At 45.3% G+C, this 13,998-nt stretch overlaps 1 protein-coding gene across 5 annotated transcripts in view; it reads right to left on the bottom strand.

The window, feature by feature from the left end:
• ADORA2A (adenosine A2a receptor) overlaps positions 1-13,998 on the bottom strand; it is a 31,018-nt gene that overhangs the window by 8,566 nt on the left and 8,454 nt on the right. For 4 of the 5 annotated variants that reach the window (XM_048963751.1, XM_048963752.1, XM_048963753.1 and 1 more), the window contains exon 2: positions 5,576-6,455. In XM_048963751.1, coding sequence (XP_048819708.1) covers positions 5,576-5,925 — 350 coding nt within the window. In that variant the 5' untranslated portion in view covers positions 5,926-6,455. Of the gene's footprint in view, positions 1-5,575; positions 6,456-7,428; positions 8,087-13,998 lie in introns of those variants that run through there. The other variant, XM_048963754.1, reaches the window with a different exon arrangement.

The following is a 13,998-nucleotide window of genomic DNA, read 5'->3' as shown; positions in this document are numbered from 1 at the left end:
GTGCAAATACCTGCAAGCATGGATGTTTTCCCCCAGATAATTTTGCCTGCCCTGCTGCTCTCCCAGCAAACCAGTGCATTGTCTCCAGGAGAGCAGCTGCTCTTATGAATGCACAACTCCCCTATGCTGCCTAAATTAAATTGGCTGAAGATGTGATACCTTATGATCCCCCACCTTAGCTCTGCTATCAAAATAATGACTAAAGCAGAAAGTGCAGCACATCACCTGTCTGACCTGTAAGTCTTGAAATAGGGTGGAAGGCAGAGCTGGTATGAGAACCACCGGGTCCTTAGATAGAGGTTAAAATCCTTCCATACATTGTGTGATTTATAGCTGGTCTAACTCATCATCCCAGCTTCTGCTTGGTGTGCTGCTTGTCTTCCAAACTCAGCCCTGGCTGACAGCGTGGCTCCCCTCAGCCAAAACTCCCCACCACATGCAGAACTCACATCTGCCACTGTCACTGCATCGCAAAGCGACGTGCTGCACGTGGAGGGCACTGCACTTCCATCTGAATTCCAGCAGTGCTCAGTGCTTCAACAACTCACTGCAGACACTGTTCACTCAGCACAGTGCCCAACAGCCCACACACCCCTGGCAGCTGCAGCTGCAGGAGGATATTCTAGCCCTGTAACACATATCTGAAAATGAGAGATGCTGACAATCCCAGATGACTTAAGAAATCTCAGAGCAGGATATCAAACCCAGACCTTCCCACATGCCACTCAAACAACTATTTCCCAAAACTGTCAGTTAAGGAACATCCTCCCTTGTTACCTGAAGATACCTGATACTGGTACTTAATCATGCTATGGGGATGGGATCCCACAGCCAGGCACAGGGCTCTGAGCAGTAGAAGCAATGGCAGTGGGCAGGCACTGCTCTTTTGCTCACAGCACTACCAGCTTCCAGACCACAATTTTGGCAGCAGCAAGTTCCACCACACACAAAGCCATAGACAACTCATGCTGCTCTCAAAGCCGTGCCCGTGGCTGTAAGAAGGAGAAAGCAAATTATTATTTCGTATTGGGCTGAATCTGCTCACAATCTATTTGACAAAATATGAGCGCTTGTAGGAAATGCTTGGCATAAGGTCAAAAGGCTTATGGTGAGCAGGGAAAGAAGCAAGTGGGTCAAAGTGGCAATAAAACATTAAACCACTGATTCAGATACTCATCTACGACCATTTAAGAAAGTCAGCTGTCTCCAAAGTACCTTCCTTCAGAGGACAAGGTCTCCACTTCCAGCTCCTGCAGTTGGCACCTCAAGACAAGCGCATGGATTTATGCCACAGGCCCACACCTGAAGCCAGCACATGGAGCAAGCAGTAACCTGAGAAAACTTTTCTGTTTAGTTGCAGGAAGAAACACCTCTCCTTCCAGTGCATCAGAGCTACCTGTCCTTCAGCATGGGAATCTCTGCACCACCAGTGCATGCACAAGAGCTCGTGGCTGGGCACGGTGCCCTCGGAGCATTTCCTGGCACCAAAGAGCCTGGAAAGTGGCAATTGTTCTTGGCCCGTGACTTCATCCCGGAGCTCAGACTCGCAGCCAGTTTTGTTTCAAACACCCAGGGGTTTTATATCAGTGAGTGCAGGTTTTCAGGTACCTGCCATGCTAGAGACAGCTTGCATTTAGTCCTACACAGAACAATGGCTTGGCCTCACTTCCTTGGGAGTGCTTTGTTGCCACTTTCAGAGAGCTGCACTCTCTGAGCCACTTACAGAGAGCTGGCAGGATTCAGCAAATGTTTGAGAAATAATCAAAATGTTTTGATTATTTGACAATTAACAATTTTTTTCTTCTATTTTTAAATGTTACCTCTACATGCCTTTCCTCACTGCCATTCCTCGGGGAAGGTTCTTTTAACCACAGAAAAATCATTCCAAACTTAACACCAATTGCGTACTGAGGTGTCCAAAACCAAGCAGAATAAGAAATCTCATTCTTCTGCCTCCTTAATGCTTATGGCTTATTTGTGTGGATGTACACAACTACACAGATATCCATCGAGGTGCATGGTTGCCTTAGGACAAATTGGGCATGGAATAGTTAAATGAGAAGAAAAAATAGGTTTGGTGCTTTCCCCCCTTCCCCCCATATAGGAAGGAGATCCCGTTTATTTGTAAGAGTATTTATCTAAATTAATATTGGGAGTGTCTGATGTTACATTTCTTACTCTCTGGGGGAGGGAAGAGGTATGCTCCTCAAAGGTCTTCCCATTAAAGAACGCAAAAGTGTTGCATTTTTAGTGGGAGAACTTTCCTTCCATTGGTTTGATGCATATTTGAGACAACCAGGTATTAGAAAGTAAAAGGTGAGATGTGAGCAGTCTGAATCATACTGCTTCTCCCTCTTGGGCTAATAGCTTTCACTTTCTCAGCATGTCAGAAGCTATAAATCTAATGTTTATTCACCCATAAACTCTTCTGAGGAAAACAGAATTGACAACTTCTTCCTTCCCTTTGTAAAAGGACAAACTAATAGAGGACGAGGAGGAGGAACCCACAGATCTACCTGTTGGTTTCTGCAGCCAATCAACTCCACTGCTTCTGGGCTGAAAGAGGGTGTGCTCTGTTATTTCTAAAACAAAACAGTGAAACAGGTAGAGTGCCCAGTGCTGGGTGAGTCAGAAAGACTTCTTCTGAAAGATACTCTACTTTGGCTAGTCCAGAAAGTTAAACTTTAAAGATAATACAGCTGCAATGCCAAAATAATAATAATAATAATAAGCAGAAATCCAAATATTTAAAATCCCTTTCCTGGAAAGTCATTCTCTGACCATATGAATGCTTAAACTTTCAGCAAAAGTTTCCAGAGTTCATTTGCAAGAGATCGAAGACATTTCACCTTTTCACAACCAAGTCAGATGCAAGCTACCAAAGGCTGCTCTCCATGTGCTTCCTTGTGCATTTATTATCACACTCATTTGTGAACTGAAAACATTTGTCAGTAGAAACACAGAAAAGTGAGAACAGTCCAATTTATAGGTACTAACATTGATAGTTTTCCTCTGCAATGGAATAGACTCACTTCTTACGACAACACAAAAAGTAGACCGTTACACAACTGTAAGTTTGGAAATCAGCAATTAACAGTAGTTGAGATGAGCCTTCAGGAATGACTATGCTGCACTGCTCCACATGGAAAGGTAGAGCAGGGAATGGGAGATTTAAGTTAGCCAATGTAAGTGCTGGGTGAGCAATGTATTCAGAATGGACAGAACTGAACTAGACAGGCTGGCAGAAAGAGATTTAAACTCAACAGGAGTGAGGATAACCAAAACCCCCAAGTTGAGAGGACAATAGTGAGAATTTTGTTCCATTTTTGCAGTCCTATTTATTACTCAACAGGATAGGAAGCCTCTCCACTGGTGAGAGCATGCTGCGTCCTCCTAAGGACAAGATGGGAAAGAAGGAGGCTCCTATGCTCTGCCAGCCTTGGTCTCTCCCAGGGCTTCCTCTGCATCTCGAGCTTGCTGAACAACTCTCAAGCATTGCCACAAAGCATTCAGACTCAGCCCACAAAACACAGTGCTGTTTTGCACCCAAAGGCAGATGTATCCAAATACAGTGCAGAAGGCTGAACTGAGTAACAGCCCCTGCACACATAGTAAAACTCCTCCTTGTCCCAAATCCTCCCTGGCTGCACACCAAGTTTCAGCTAGTCACATCCAGTTTCCAAACTCAAGTATTTAAATCATAGAATCATAGAATGGCCTGGGCTGAAAAGGACCACCATGATCATGAAGTTTCAACCCCCCTGCTATGTGCAGGGTCGCCAACCACCAGACCAGGCTGCCCTCTAAACTCCAAAGTGGAGACCATAGAACAACCTCCTTCAAGGCTGGCATGGGGACAAGCCCTTCTCTTGACCTAATGCAGGGGTGTCCAACTTTTTTGGCCTGCCTGGGCTGCATTGAGTGAAGAGGAATTGTCTTGGGCTGCATCTACATATGTTGCTCCGAAAGTAATGCCTCCTGATTATTTCAATGGAAAATACTGCTGATATGAAAAGCACAATAATGCTCCCTAATAGAACAACTTCTCAGCTACAAAACACTATTTTTAACATAGGCACCATCATTAGCTGCTCATTCTTCCTAGCCATGAATAAGAGCCTGTATGCTATGCCCATAAATATCTGCACCAGTGGAACAGACTCACTGTCCTTAAACTTCATAAACATCCAGCAAGTATCAATGCATATCAATGGGGGCCATTTTTTTCCACATGGAGGAATCTGATTCCACACCTTTGTTTCATTCACACTTCCACGCCAGATGCCATTTGTCACAGTGCCCCTCTGCTGCCATCTGTCACACAGCAATGGAATCAAACAGAATATTGGTGGGAAGGTTTATTCTCTATGGCCATCCCACCAACATCTGCCTCTGACATCACAGGCCAACATCATTAAACAGGAGGCCTTACTTTTGGAGCAGCCTTTGTAAAATATACAATATGGGTAATATATAAGTAACAAGACATTTATTTTTTACATTTTAATAGAAAGAGAGCAACAAATGCATAAAACTAGTGGGATATTTGGCCTTGTTTTTCTGAAACTAACTGGTTCAGTGACAGTGGCTGCCAGTCTCAGTGAGCTCTCAAGGTGTCCATCAGAGATTTTTGATGAATGTTACTCTTCCTGCGCTTCATCCTTGAAAACAGCTGCTCATAAATGTGTGTACTGCCAAAAGAGGATGACATGAATAAGGTGTGGTTGTGAGGGATATTTCTCTCTGATAAGAGAGGGCTTATAGAAGTCCAGTAAAGAGACATGATCAAATTGTGGAGTTGAATATCAGATTGCAGCTGTATACATTCCATTCGAAAATTTGCAGGTCGTGTATTTATAACAACTGAAAAAGGAGTTGCAAACATAAATTGATAATTTTTCCTTTTGAAATCTTGGAATCTATTCTCAAATTCCTGTATCAAAATGGAAAGCAATGCTGTGTGTTTTTTCACTGTTCACGTGACTGTGTTCAGGCAGCCCATCAAAATGCATAACATTATTTGCCATCACTTGAGTCGACCCTGCACTGTGCCCTCCCTGTGCCCTGGTTTCAGCTGAGGCAATGTTAATTGCACACTGATGTGCTTTGGCTGTTGCTGAGTGATGGGTGCTCATGCAGGGCTGGCCCAGACGCTTGGTGGGGAAGAGAAATCACCTCTATAGTGTGGGCTCTGAGTGGCCATATGCTGCTTCTCTTCTCTTCAGCTCCACTTTCCTGCAGCACTTGTATTGCTGGCCAGGACTCAGAGCACAGGTTTGTGAGTGTACAGTGTGCTCCTTTCTAAATATGGAGCAGCAACTTCCAAGCAGCTCCACTGCAAAGCTTTGGGCATGTGCCATATGAGGGCTGGGTAGAACAGGAAAGAAATCACTCACAAATCCAGCAACCAAGGCAGCCCCCAGGAATGCAGGTTTCAGTTTGTTTTCTCAAATTACAAGGTGAAAAATGCTGCTGCTCATTAGCTCTCTCTTCTGCAGTTTACCTCGAAATCTGCTTTTACTGATGCTCATTCCCCACTAAGTGCCCCCTCTGCTTTTCAGCCCACTCTGCTTACCTGAGGGGTATGCGGATGGCAATGATTCTGTCGATGGCAATAGCAAGCAGGCTGAAGATGGAGCTCTGTGTCAAGACCAGGACGAAGCAGGCGATGAAAAGGCAGCCATAGAAAAAGGCACAGAAGCCAGTGCTGATGGTGATGGCAAAGGGGATTGCCAGCACTCCCACCGCAATGTCAGCAGCAGCCAGGGACACCACAAAATAGTTGGTGACGTTCTGCAGGTTGCTGTTCAAATAGACCGCCCAGCAGACCAGGACGTTCCCCAGGATGGCCAGCACCGCAATGATCAGTTCCAGGATGATGTAAGCTATGTCTGAGAGGAAGTCTTCTTTCCCATGTACTAGCATGGTGAGAGCGACCAGGCCAACGTGAGAACGTGCCAGAAAAGCTCAGCGTTCATATCTGCAGAGCACTGAACAGCCAAAACACCTCGAAGCTGTCTGCAGTCTGCAGAGCGCTCGGCGGCTGCCGTGAGGGTGGCTCACACATCCACCTCTCTGCACATGGCTGCTGGATGTCTTCACAGGAACAGGTGTCAAGAAGAGACAGGGCTCGCTAGCTTCGGCAAGGTGGAGTGACCAGACACAGAGCAATTCAAATTCTTGCAGACGAATGGACAGAAGTACACCTCGTGTAGTCAAACACTGCTCCCCAGGTCACAGAGTTCAGCTGGCAACATGACACAGCAAGGGCTCTGCACGTCAGCGTCACATCGGCTGTGAAGTTTTGTTTCCTGTTGACAGTCACACTGCTAGTCATGGCTTCCTGTCAGACATACCTACTGGCAACATCCTCCGTTCTCTTTCCCTTTTTCTGCCCAAGACTTGGGAAACTTTCTCTTCAGCCGAAGCAAACATTCAACTTCTCTTGTAGTTTCCTTAAAAAAAAAATAAAATAATAATAATAACCAAAGAAAAACCACATATGCTAAGTAATCAGCTCTACGGCGGAGATGGAAAAAGCAAAATCTCATTAGAGTGGCACATTAAATTGATAACGGATATTAAACAGACCAAGAAGAATACATCATTGGCAAAAATCTCACATTCTGCCTATCCTGAAAGCTGCAAAGCCAGACCCAAGGCTCAGGAAGGCAGCATTTCGCAGTGGTGATGAGAAACAAGAGATGTTTTGTTTTTGAGGCTACCAACTGAGCTGGCACTTTTGCAGCTGCTCGATAGTCTGCCCTGAAACATGAGAGCCCCATTAATTACGCCTTGGCAAGCTCTGTGGCTGCACAGAGGAAAGGTGGAGGAGGCTTTTACATACACCTGTCTCCTGATCACAAACACAGGCTCAGGCCATCACGTGCAGCCCACCCTCACATACCTTGCACAAAGGAGTGCTGCACCAGTACACAGCCCAGCAATGGCATGAACGCTCATTCATAAGAGGGTTATGCTGCTGGCACATGCATTCACTCTGTTCCCACACCCTGTTTTTCCTCCAAGTGCATGCATACTGAAATGCAATTGGCAGCAGGGAGAATAAATAGCTCAAGGCATGTCAGACAGCAGTGTCAGTACTCCCCTGCTGGGAATGGACACATCCTACAAAGGTCTTTAGGTTGCCCTCCTGCAACACCATCTTCTTGCTCACATAAATTTTATCCTATAGGCAAACCATTTTGTTTGCTAAACCAGCATTGTACGTAGTGTTGTTTTTTTGTTTTGCATCCATAGATTCTGATACACTTCACAGAGAAAGTCAACTTGATTCTGCATCTCCTACCAGCCAGGAACACATCCAGGATATACCCCTGCTAGAAATGCACACATAGGCACAATGCCATCACCATATCCCAGAGTGCACATTCATATTGCTGCATCACACACAAACCCGGGACTCACCATGGTGCAGGGTAACACTACTCCTACAGATGCTGTTTCACAGGAATAGGTACACACCACCTACATGCTTGTGTGCCTCATTTGCACGCTGATCCTGCAGGTATCTCTGCTTTCAGTAATGCATGCATTTCACCACAGTTTCAGCGAAAAAAACTGCCAACAGAAAGTACAGTTTTCTGAGATCCACGCCACAGTCAGTAGAACTGTTTGCTGTGCTTCCCTGTAACTTTCAGACTGGGTTTTAAACCTGGTTTAGCCAGGCTTAGTAGCAATACTTTCTCACTAATTTCTGAAAGCAGCGACTGAAACCATCGGAGGGCTGGGAGAGGGGCAGACGTAGCACTGGCTAATAAAGGACTAACTCAGGTTCTGAGGCAACACACAACTCCAAAACAAATGATTTTTGGTACCTCATCCACTAGTGATGGGCCGTGGCCTAACCCAGCAGGTTGCATGCCTTCACAGTTCACTGTTTTGAAGTCAGAAACCTAATTTCTCAGGACAAAATAAAAGGGTAAAGACAGTGATAATAAAAGAAAATATGATTAACTCGTGATTCACATCTGATCTCAGGAATATAATCTAATTTTAGACCTTTCATTGATTTAGTGCTCTACTGCTAATGCAGCATTTGAAAGGAAAGTAAATGGCTCTTGGTGGCTTGGATACGTTTCAAAAACCCAGCTTTTCCTTCACCTCCAACAATCTTTTGTATGTTTTGTTTGGTTTGCGTGGAAGAAATGAACAGAATAGATTAGTTTGTGATATAGCTATTAAGAGGGAGATAAAGATCATCCATTTAATCTTTTCTAAAGAACAAAAACCCCAAGAAGTCTCTATATTGTTTATCTTCCTTTAGCAAAAACCCTGTTTTCCACTGACCTCCCACGGATTGCTTCTACCTTTTGGAATTTCAGGGTTGTTGGCAATGTGTTCTTACATCACTTCTCCAATGTCTGATTGTCCGTTTCAAGTCCCAATAGGTTTGTTTCAAGGCACTGATAATGAAATCTCCCCTGCAGCCTGCCTTCCAGAAAAGGAGATCAGAATATCAGATAGGGACAAAGAAAATCAGGAGGGAAAGAAAACAAAGACAGAAAATAAACGACAGCACTTTGTGTAAGAGAGAAAGACAGGGATGGGCTGGGGAACGGCAGGATAGAAGTTGGCAAAAGCCAAAGAAACAATCAAAGGAAAAACAAGAATGTAAGAGAAACACCTTGTGTTTGTTAGATGTGTGCAGGCTCCCATGGCCCACAGAACCACGGCTGCAGAGATGGTGATGGGGTAACTAAGACTGTCAGTGAAACAGGGGATACTCTTCCCAGTACTAGAGTTTCCTTTGGTTGGATTATGAATTATTAATCTCTCCTGCATTTTGTTTTACCTGGCTCTTTCAGTGGCTCACCTCAAACTCGTTTTCCAACAGGACATGAAGTAAAGCAACACATCTGCTCCAAAGAGGTCCTCTCATACCAATTATTCAGCACAAAGATGATGCTGGAATTACTGACAGTTCTGCACATGTTCTGAAAAAGCACAATGCTGGAATCTGAAGCTTAATGACCACACTACATACTGTTTTCTAATACAGCAGTTTTCAACCTTCTGGTTCAACAGTTTATTTCAGTCTTGTTTTAACCTTTCAAATTGGCTTTCAATTTGTTTGGCCCTTGTTTCCCATTCCCTTTCACAACCGGTGCGCTAATTCTTCAGCCTAGCTATTTATTGAGAAGCAGTCTGCAAGACGTTGTGTCCAGAGGAGGACATGTCCTTCCACCCCAATCTGCTCCCAGATGGACTGGAAAACACTTAGAGTTCTGCAGAGCCAGCACATCTCAGAAGAGAAATGACCAGAGCTGAGCAGGTGTCCCAGTCACAACCAAACAACATTTTGTGTCTGCATCAGCACCAGTGCTTCTGCAGTAGCAACTGCTGCTGGAAGCAGGAATTGCTCACCACACAACACCAGCACATCAGTGCTCTCACTTACTACTTACGGAGGTGTCACCATTCAGGGGGCTCCCACATCACCCCAGACTTCCCTTGTGTCTCACTGACTTCTCACAGTGCCAGCCAGCTTTAGCTTGCAACAGCGTAATGCGTCTTAAATTGCAGACCTGTTTGCAGCTCACTCTAAAACAAGGAAAGGGCCGATCTTCCAGTGCATATCGCTAGAAATTCACTGTGTAGAGACAAAATGAAATACAGACCACCCAGAAAAGAAGATACATTACAAAATCACTGACTTCACGCAAGACTCAAAGGCTCAGCAACCAGGTCTGACAAGACAAAATTAATTAACAACTTGTTTTACTCACTGGGGAAGTGTATATTTAACAGCTCAGGCCCTTGAGGGATCAATATAGCAAGCCTCTTTAAACTTTAGAAGAATAATCTGTATCACACAGCCTGCTGGACAGCTACAATTAGTATTTCTTCTCAAGCTCATGTTTTGTCTTGTTAATTGGATTAATTCTTCCTTGATACCCTGGGCCATGTTCTGGCTTTTTCCCTGTTATTAAATAAACTTTTTTTTTTTTTTTTGCCACTCACAAACCTGTAAAGCTGTTGCTCTGCTCATTTTTAGTGACTTGGAACACTCTGTTCTCTCTCACATTTCAGCCCCAGTGAAAAACTGCACCTTGAAAATTCAATAAAGCACCTGCACAGCATGTTCCCATGAAGCAATTCACCACTGGAGACCAAGCAAGCTTTTGTTTGGCATCTCCAGTTGGCTTTAGACTAAGGTGCTGCCCCTTCATCCTTCTGATCACCTAAAGCACTGGAGTGAGCCCTTGGCCACTGCTTGCTTCCCACCACCCATCTCTAAAAAACTCACTCCCTGCTCTTGGTCCCTTCAGGTAGCTCACAGGGCGCTGGGGGAGCCCTCATCCAGCTTCACTCCATGGGTTGCCATCCAGTATCTCTGTCAGACAATGCAGCCCTCCTCAGGTACCAGCTGCCTACAGATCACCTCCCTCTCTAGGAGAAAATCCTTCCATTCACACATGGCTGCAAGCACAGCATTACTGCTGCTAAAGCAGTCATTTCCTACTTTCTGAAGTCCTGAGGTGGGATGCTTGTTGCTTCTTATCCTCACTTAAAGCCCTTCAGCCCAAAAAGAATATCGCTATCTTTTATATTCAAGTTTCTTAGAAAGTTCTCTCTCCTCATTTCTCTAGAGGATCAAACCACAGTGAGTCAATGTGCACACAGGCACTACACCAATTCACAAAACAGCTCAGACTGTAAACAGAGTGAAAACAGGGAAGGCAGCAGCAGCACATTTCAGTGTTGCCTGCAGGTTTGTTTTCTGAACCCCAACACGTTCTATGAGCACACCTCATTTAGAGCAGCTCCCCTACAGCCCTGACCCACCACAAGAGGGCTGGAGACAGCCCCAGTGCTTCTCCTCCCTTAAGGATGGAGGAATGCAGTGGGGTGGGGCAGGAAAGAGAGGAGTAAGGAGGCATCACCTTACTAACCAAGCCACACTTGTTCTGGTTGCTCTATCTGCTTTATTATAGGCTCTTGGCTAAATGATCTTTAGGTCATCTGCTTACAGTAATAGGAGGAAATTAAATATTAATAATAGACTATTTCCCTCTAGACTGTTCTTTGTTAACAAAGGATACAAGTGAAACAAAGCAGGCAAAATTATCAGCACACCATGCTCTTGGTTTTCAGGTACCTGGAGCACTTGCAGACTCCCTGGATCCTCCTGGAGCAGCAGACATCCCATGTCCTGGCACACCTGCCTGCAGGGACACCCAGACAAGCGCACAACATGGCAGTATCTTGAAATCCTTCCTCTGTCAAGGGACTCTACATTGCAGCCTGACCCTTGTGGAACATTGTTTTAGACTTTATCCAAAACAACATCCAAGCCACTGATGTTCTGACTGAAAAAAATGCAGGGCTTTTCAATTGCAGAGCTCATCTCCCTTTAGGGAGTGAAGTCTTCGTACAGTGTGAACCCTGCAGCAGAGCAACACAAGAGCTTTGCGGATTATCCAGACACACTGAACAAGATGAAGGCTTCAGTTTTGCTGAACTCAGGTGCTAATTCTCCCTTACAGGGAAACAGTAGCTCTCCAAGATCTAAAACCAGCACTCCAAGCACTTGTGAAGGGCAAAGGAAATGGTTCTTCAAAGGTCTGAACTGCTCCTGGCAAGGAAGAGGGACAACATTTCTTATGTTTCCATCTCTACTGCAGCTCAGGACCAAAATGGAGTGCATATCACATCAAGAACAAGCATGGTGAATTTGGGTGCCAAGTCTTTATCAATGAGGGTTCTACTAGAGATGCTGCCACTGTGATAGCAACACAACCCAGGAGCAATTGTACTCCTCAAGCCTGTCCTGTGTCTCTGCTCTTCCTGTTTATTACTAACATAAAGTCACAAAGCAAAAAAAGTCCAGAAGGAGAAACCCCACTGGACAACAGAGGTCATAGCACCAATGAGCTGGCTAACAGGAACCACAAATCTGAAACCAATACTTCAGCTTTGCCTCCTGCCCTCCAAGTGCTAGGAGTGGATTAATTTTTATTGCTGTAGCGGAAGAGAGGATTGGAACAGAACACATTTGACCATTATTTTTTCCTAAGTGGATGTTATAAATGTTTAAAAACGAGCAAGGGGAAAAAAAAAAACAACCCAACAACAAAAACAACTCGTTGTAATTATTCCCATCCTAATGGTCACTAAAAGACAGGGAGGGCAAAACTAAATAAGGCTGAATGACCAGCAGTTAAATAAGCCAGATCAAACAAACAAACAGAAGGAAAAAGGCTCCCTCGTGCCCACTAGAGCAGGCACGATGACATCCTGCCAAGAGGCACAGAAACATGGTGGATTTTTAAGCAAACCATTTGCATCCAGGAGTGGTAATGCTGATCTACCTACAGTGTCATTTCCAAAAGTTAAAAACGGAGCACTTGAGTAAACTGTCATAAGGCAGACATGTAAAAAAGCATAATTAAAACAATGAATCCTGGCCAGAAAGAAGTTACTACTGCCAATATTGTTCACAATGTCTCTGAGGATCCATTTTTCCTTTCCTGTGTGAGGAAAGAACTCAAAAGCAAATTTTGCCTCCGCACAGCCCTACCACAACCAGCTGTGTTCACACATTAGAAGCATTTCCTTCAAGAACAAAAGAAAAGAAATGAGGAAAAAGGATTTCAAGAAGAGGTGACCCACTGAGGAATACGGGCTGGGGAGGAATTTGCTCTGAAAATACTTCTCCTATTGCTAATGCATCCATTCTGGTATATTTTAACACAGTAAACTTCTCTCCAGATGTGACTTCATCTTTCATTCTCATACAAAGTTTCCAAGAAGGCAGTTCAGAATTGGGTACGTCTGTTGATTTTGCTTTGTTTTTATCGAATTCACAATCCCGTTTGCCTTCTCCAGCTCAGACTTGCTCTTTACCAGGCCTTGCTCCCTCTGTGAGCTCGTGCCCCATGAGCTGTGAGCAGCTTTTGCCCAAGCTCTGCCTATGGAACACCAACTCACAGCTCCAGAGCCGGACTGTCAGTGTGCCAGATCGGCCAGCTCCCCGTCATCTTCCACAGCAGAAGGAACACATAAGCTCCTGCCATCTCTCCCCGTGGGACTGAAAACCACTCCTCAGCTACCCTTCCCTCTCCTGATGCGCAAAATGAACGGCGATGAGCAATACCTACCTACCTCACAGCCAAGGAAAAGCTTTCTCATCTGTGGATCATACCCTGACCCCTCCGAGCAGGAGTTGTCACTGTGGCCCCACCAGGAAGCCGTGTTACCACCCAGGTGGTTTGACTCATGTCTACCCAGAGAGTGAAAAGCAGCTGGGCCTCTGCTGGGTTGCAAATGCAGCCCAGTACATCCTTCCTCCCCGCCTCACCCCCTTCCCTTATCACTTGGAGCTGTGACACAGCAGCAGCACTTGGCTCATGCTCTGCAGATCCTGCCCTGCCCCAGCACCCTGGGGTTCCCCAGCCTCTGCCCCCGGCCCCACTGGTCGCCACTTCCCCTACAAGAGCTGCTTGCTGATCATCCACAGAAGCTGTACACATGCTCCTCATGCCCTGCAACACTGCTGGGTTTTGGCCAACACAAGACACTTCATTTCTTCCTGTGCCCTGGCCCCGTGAGCTTCACCCACTCATCTCCCCTCAGCTCATTAATCCTGCCACTGAAACAGCGCTCAGACTGACAGCGCTGTGTTGTGTGCTGATCCCAAAAGCAGACAGATGTCAGATTTTCTGCCTGCTTACTTTGTTTCCAATTACTTTCCCTCTTCCATTTACTTTTTAAGGCACCTCCCCCACCTCACACATCCCCATTTACTATGCCACACCTCATCATGCCCTTCATGTCTGTGCCTCATGGCCTCAAATCCATTCAAGACTTCTCAGGGCTCTGCCAATCTCTGTGGATAAAGAGTTGATGCTCTGATGATGTCTCAAGGCCACGTGCCATCATTGTCCCTTCCTCTTCTGTTTGCTATGACTTGTATCACACTTACATCACTCTTGCAAAATGACTTGCATCTTTACCACACCCAAACAAGCCTTT

The sequence above is a fragment of the Lagopus muta genome, chromosome 17 (assembly GCF_023343835.1).
Source record: "Lagopus muta isolate bLagMut1 chromosome 17, bLagMut1 primary, whole genome shotgun sequence".
Lineage (NCBI taxonomy): Eukaryota > Metazoa > Chordata > Aves > Galliformes > Phasianidae > Lagopus > Lagopus muta.
Note: the sequence above shows the minus strand (reverse complement) of the source record. Positions and strands in the feature narration are given on the sequence as shown.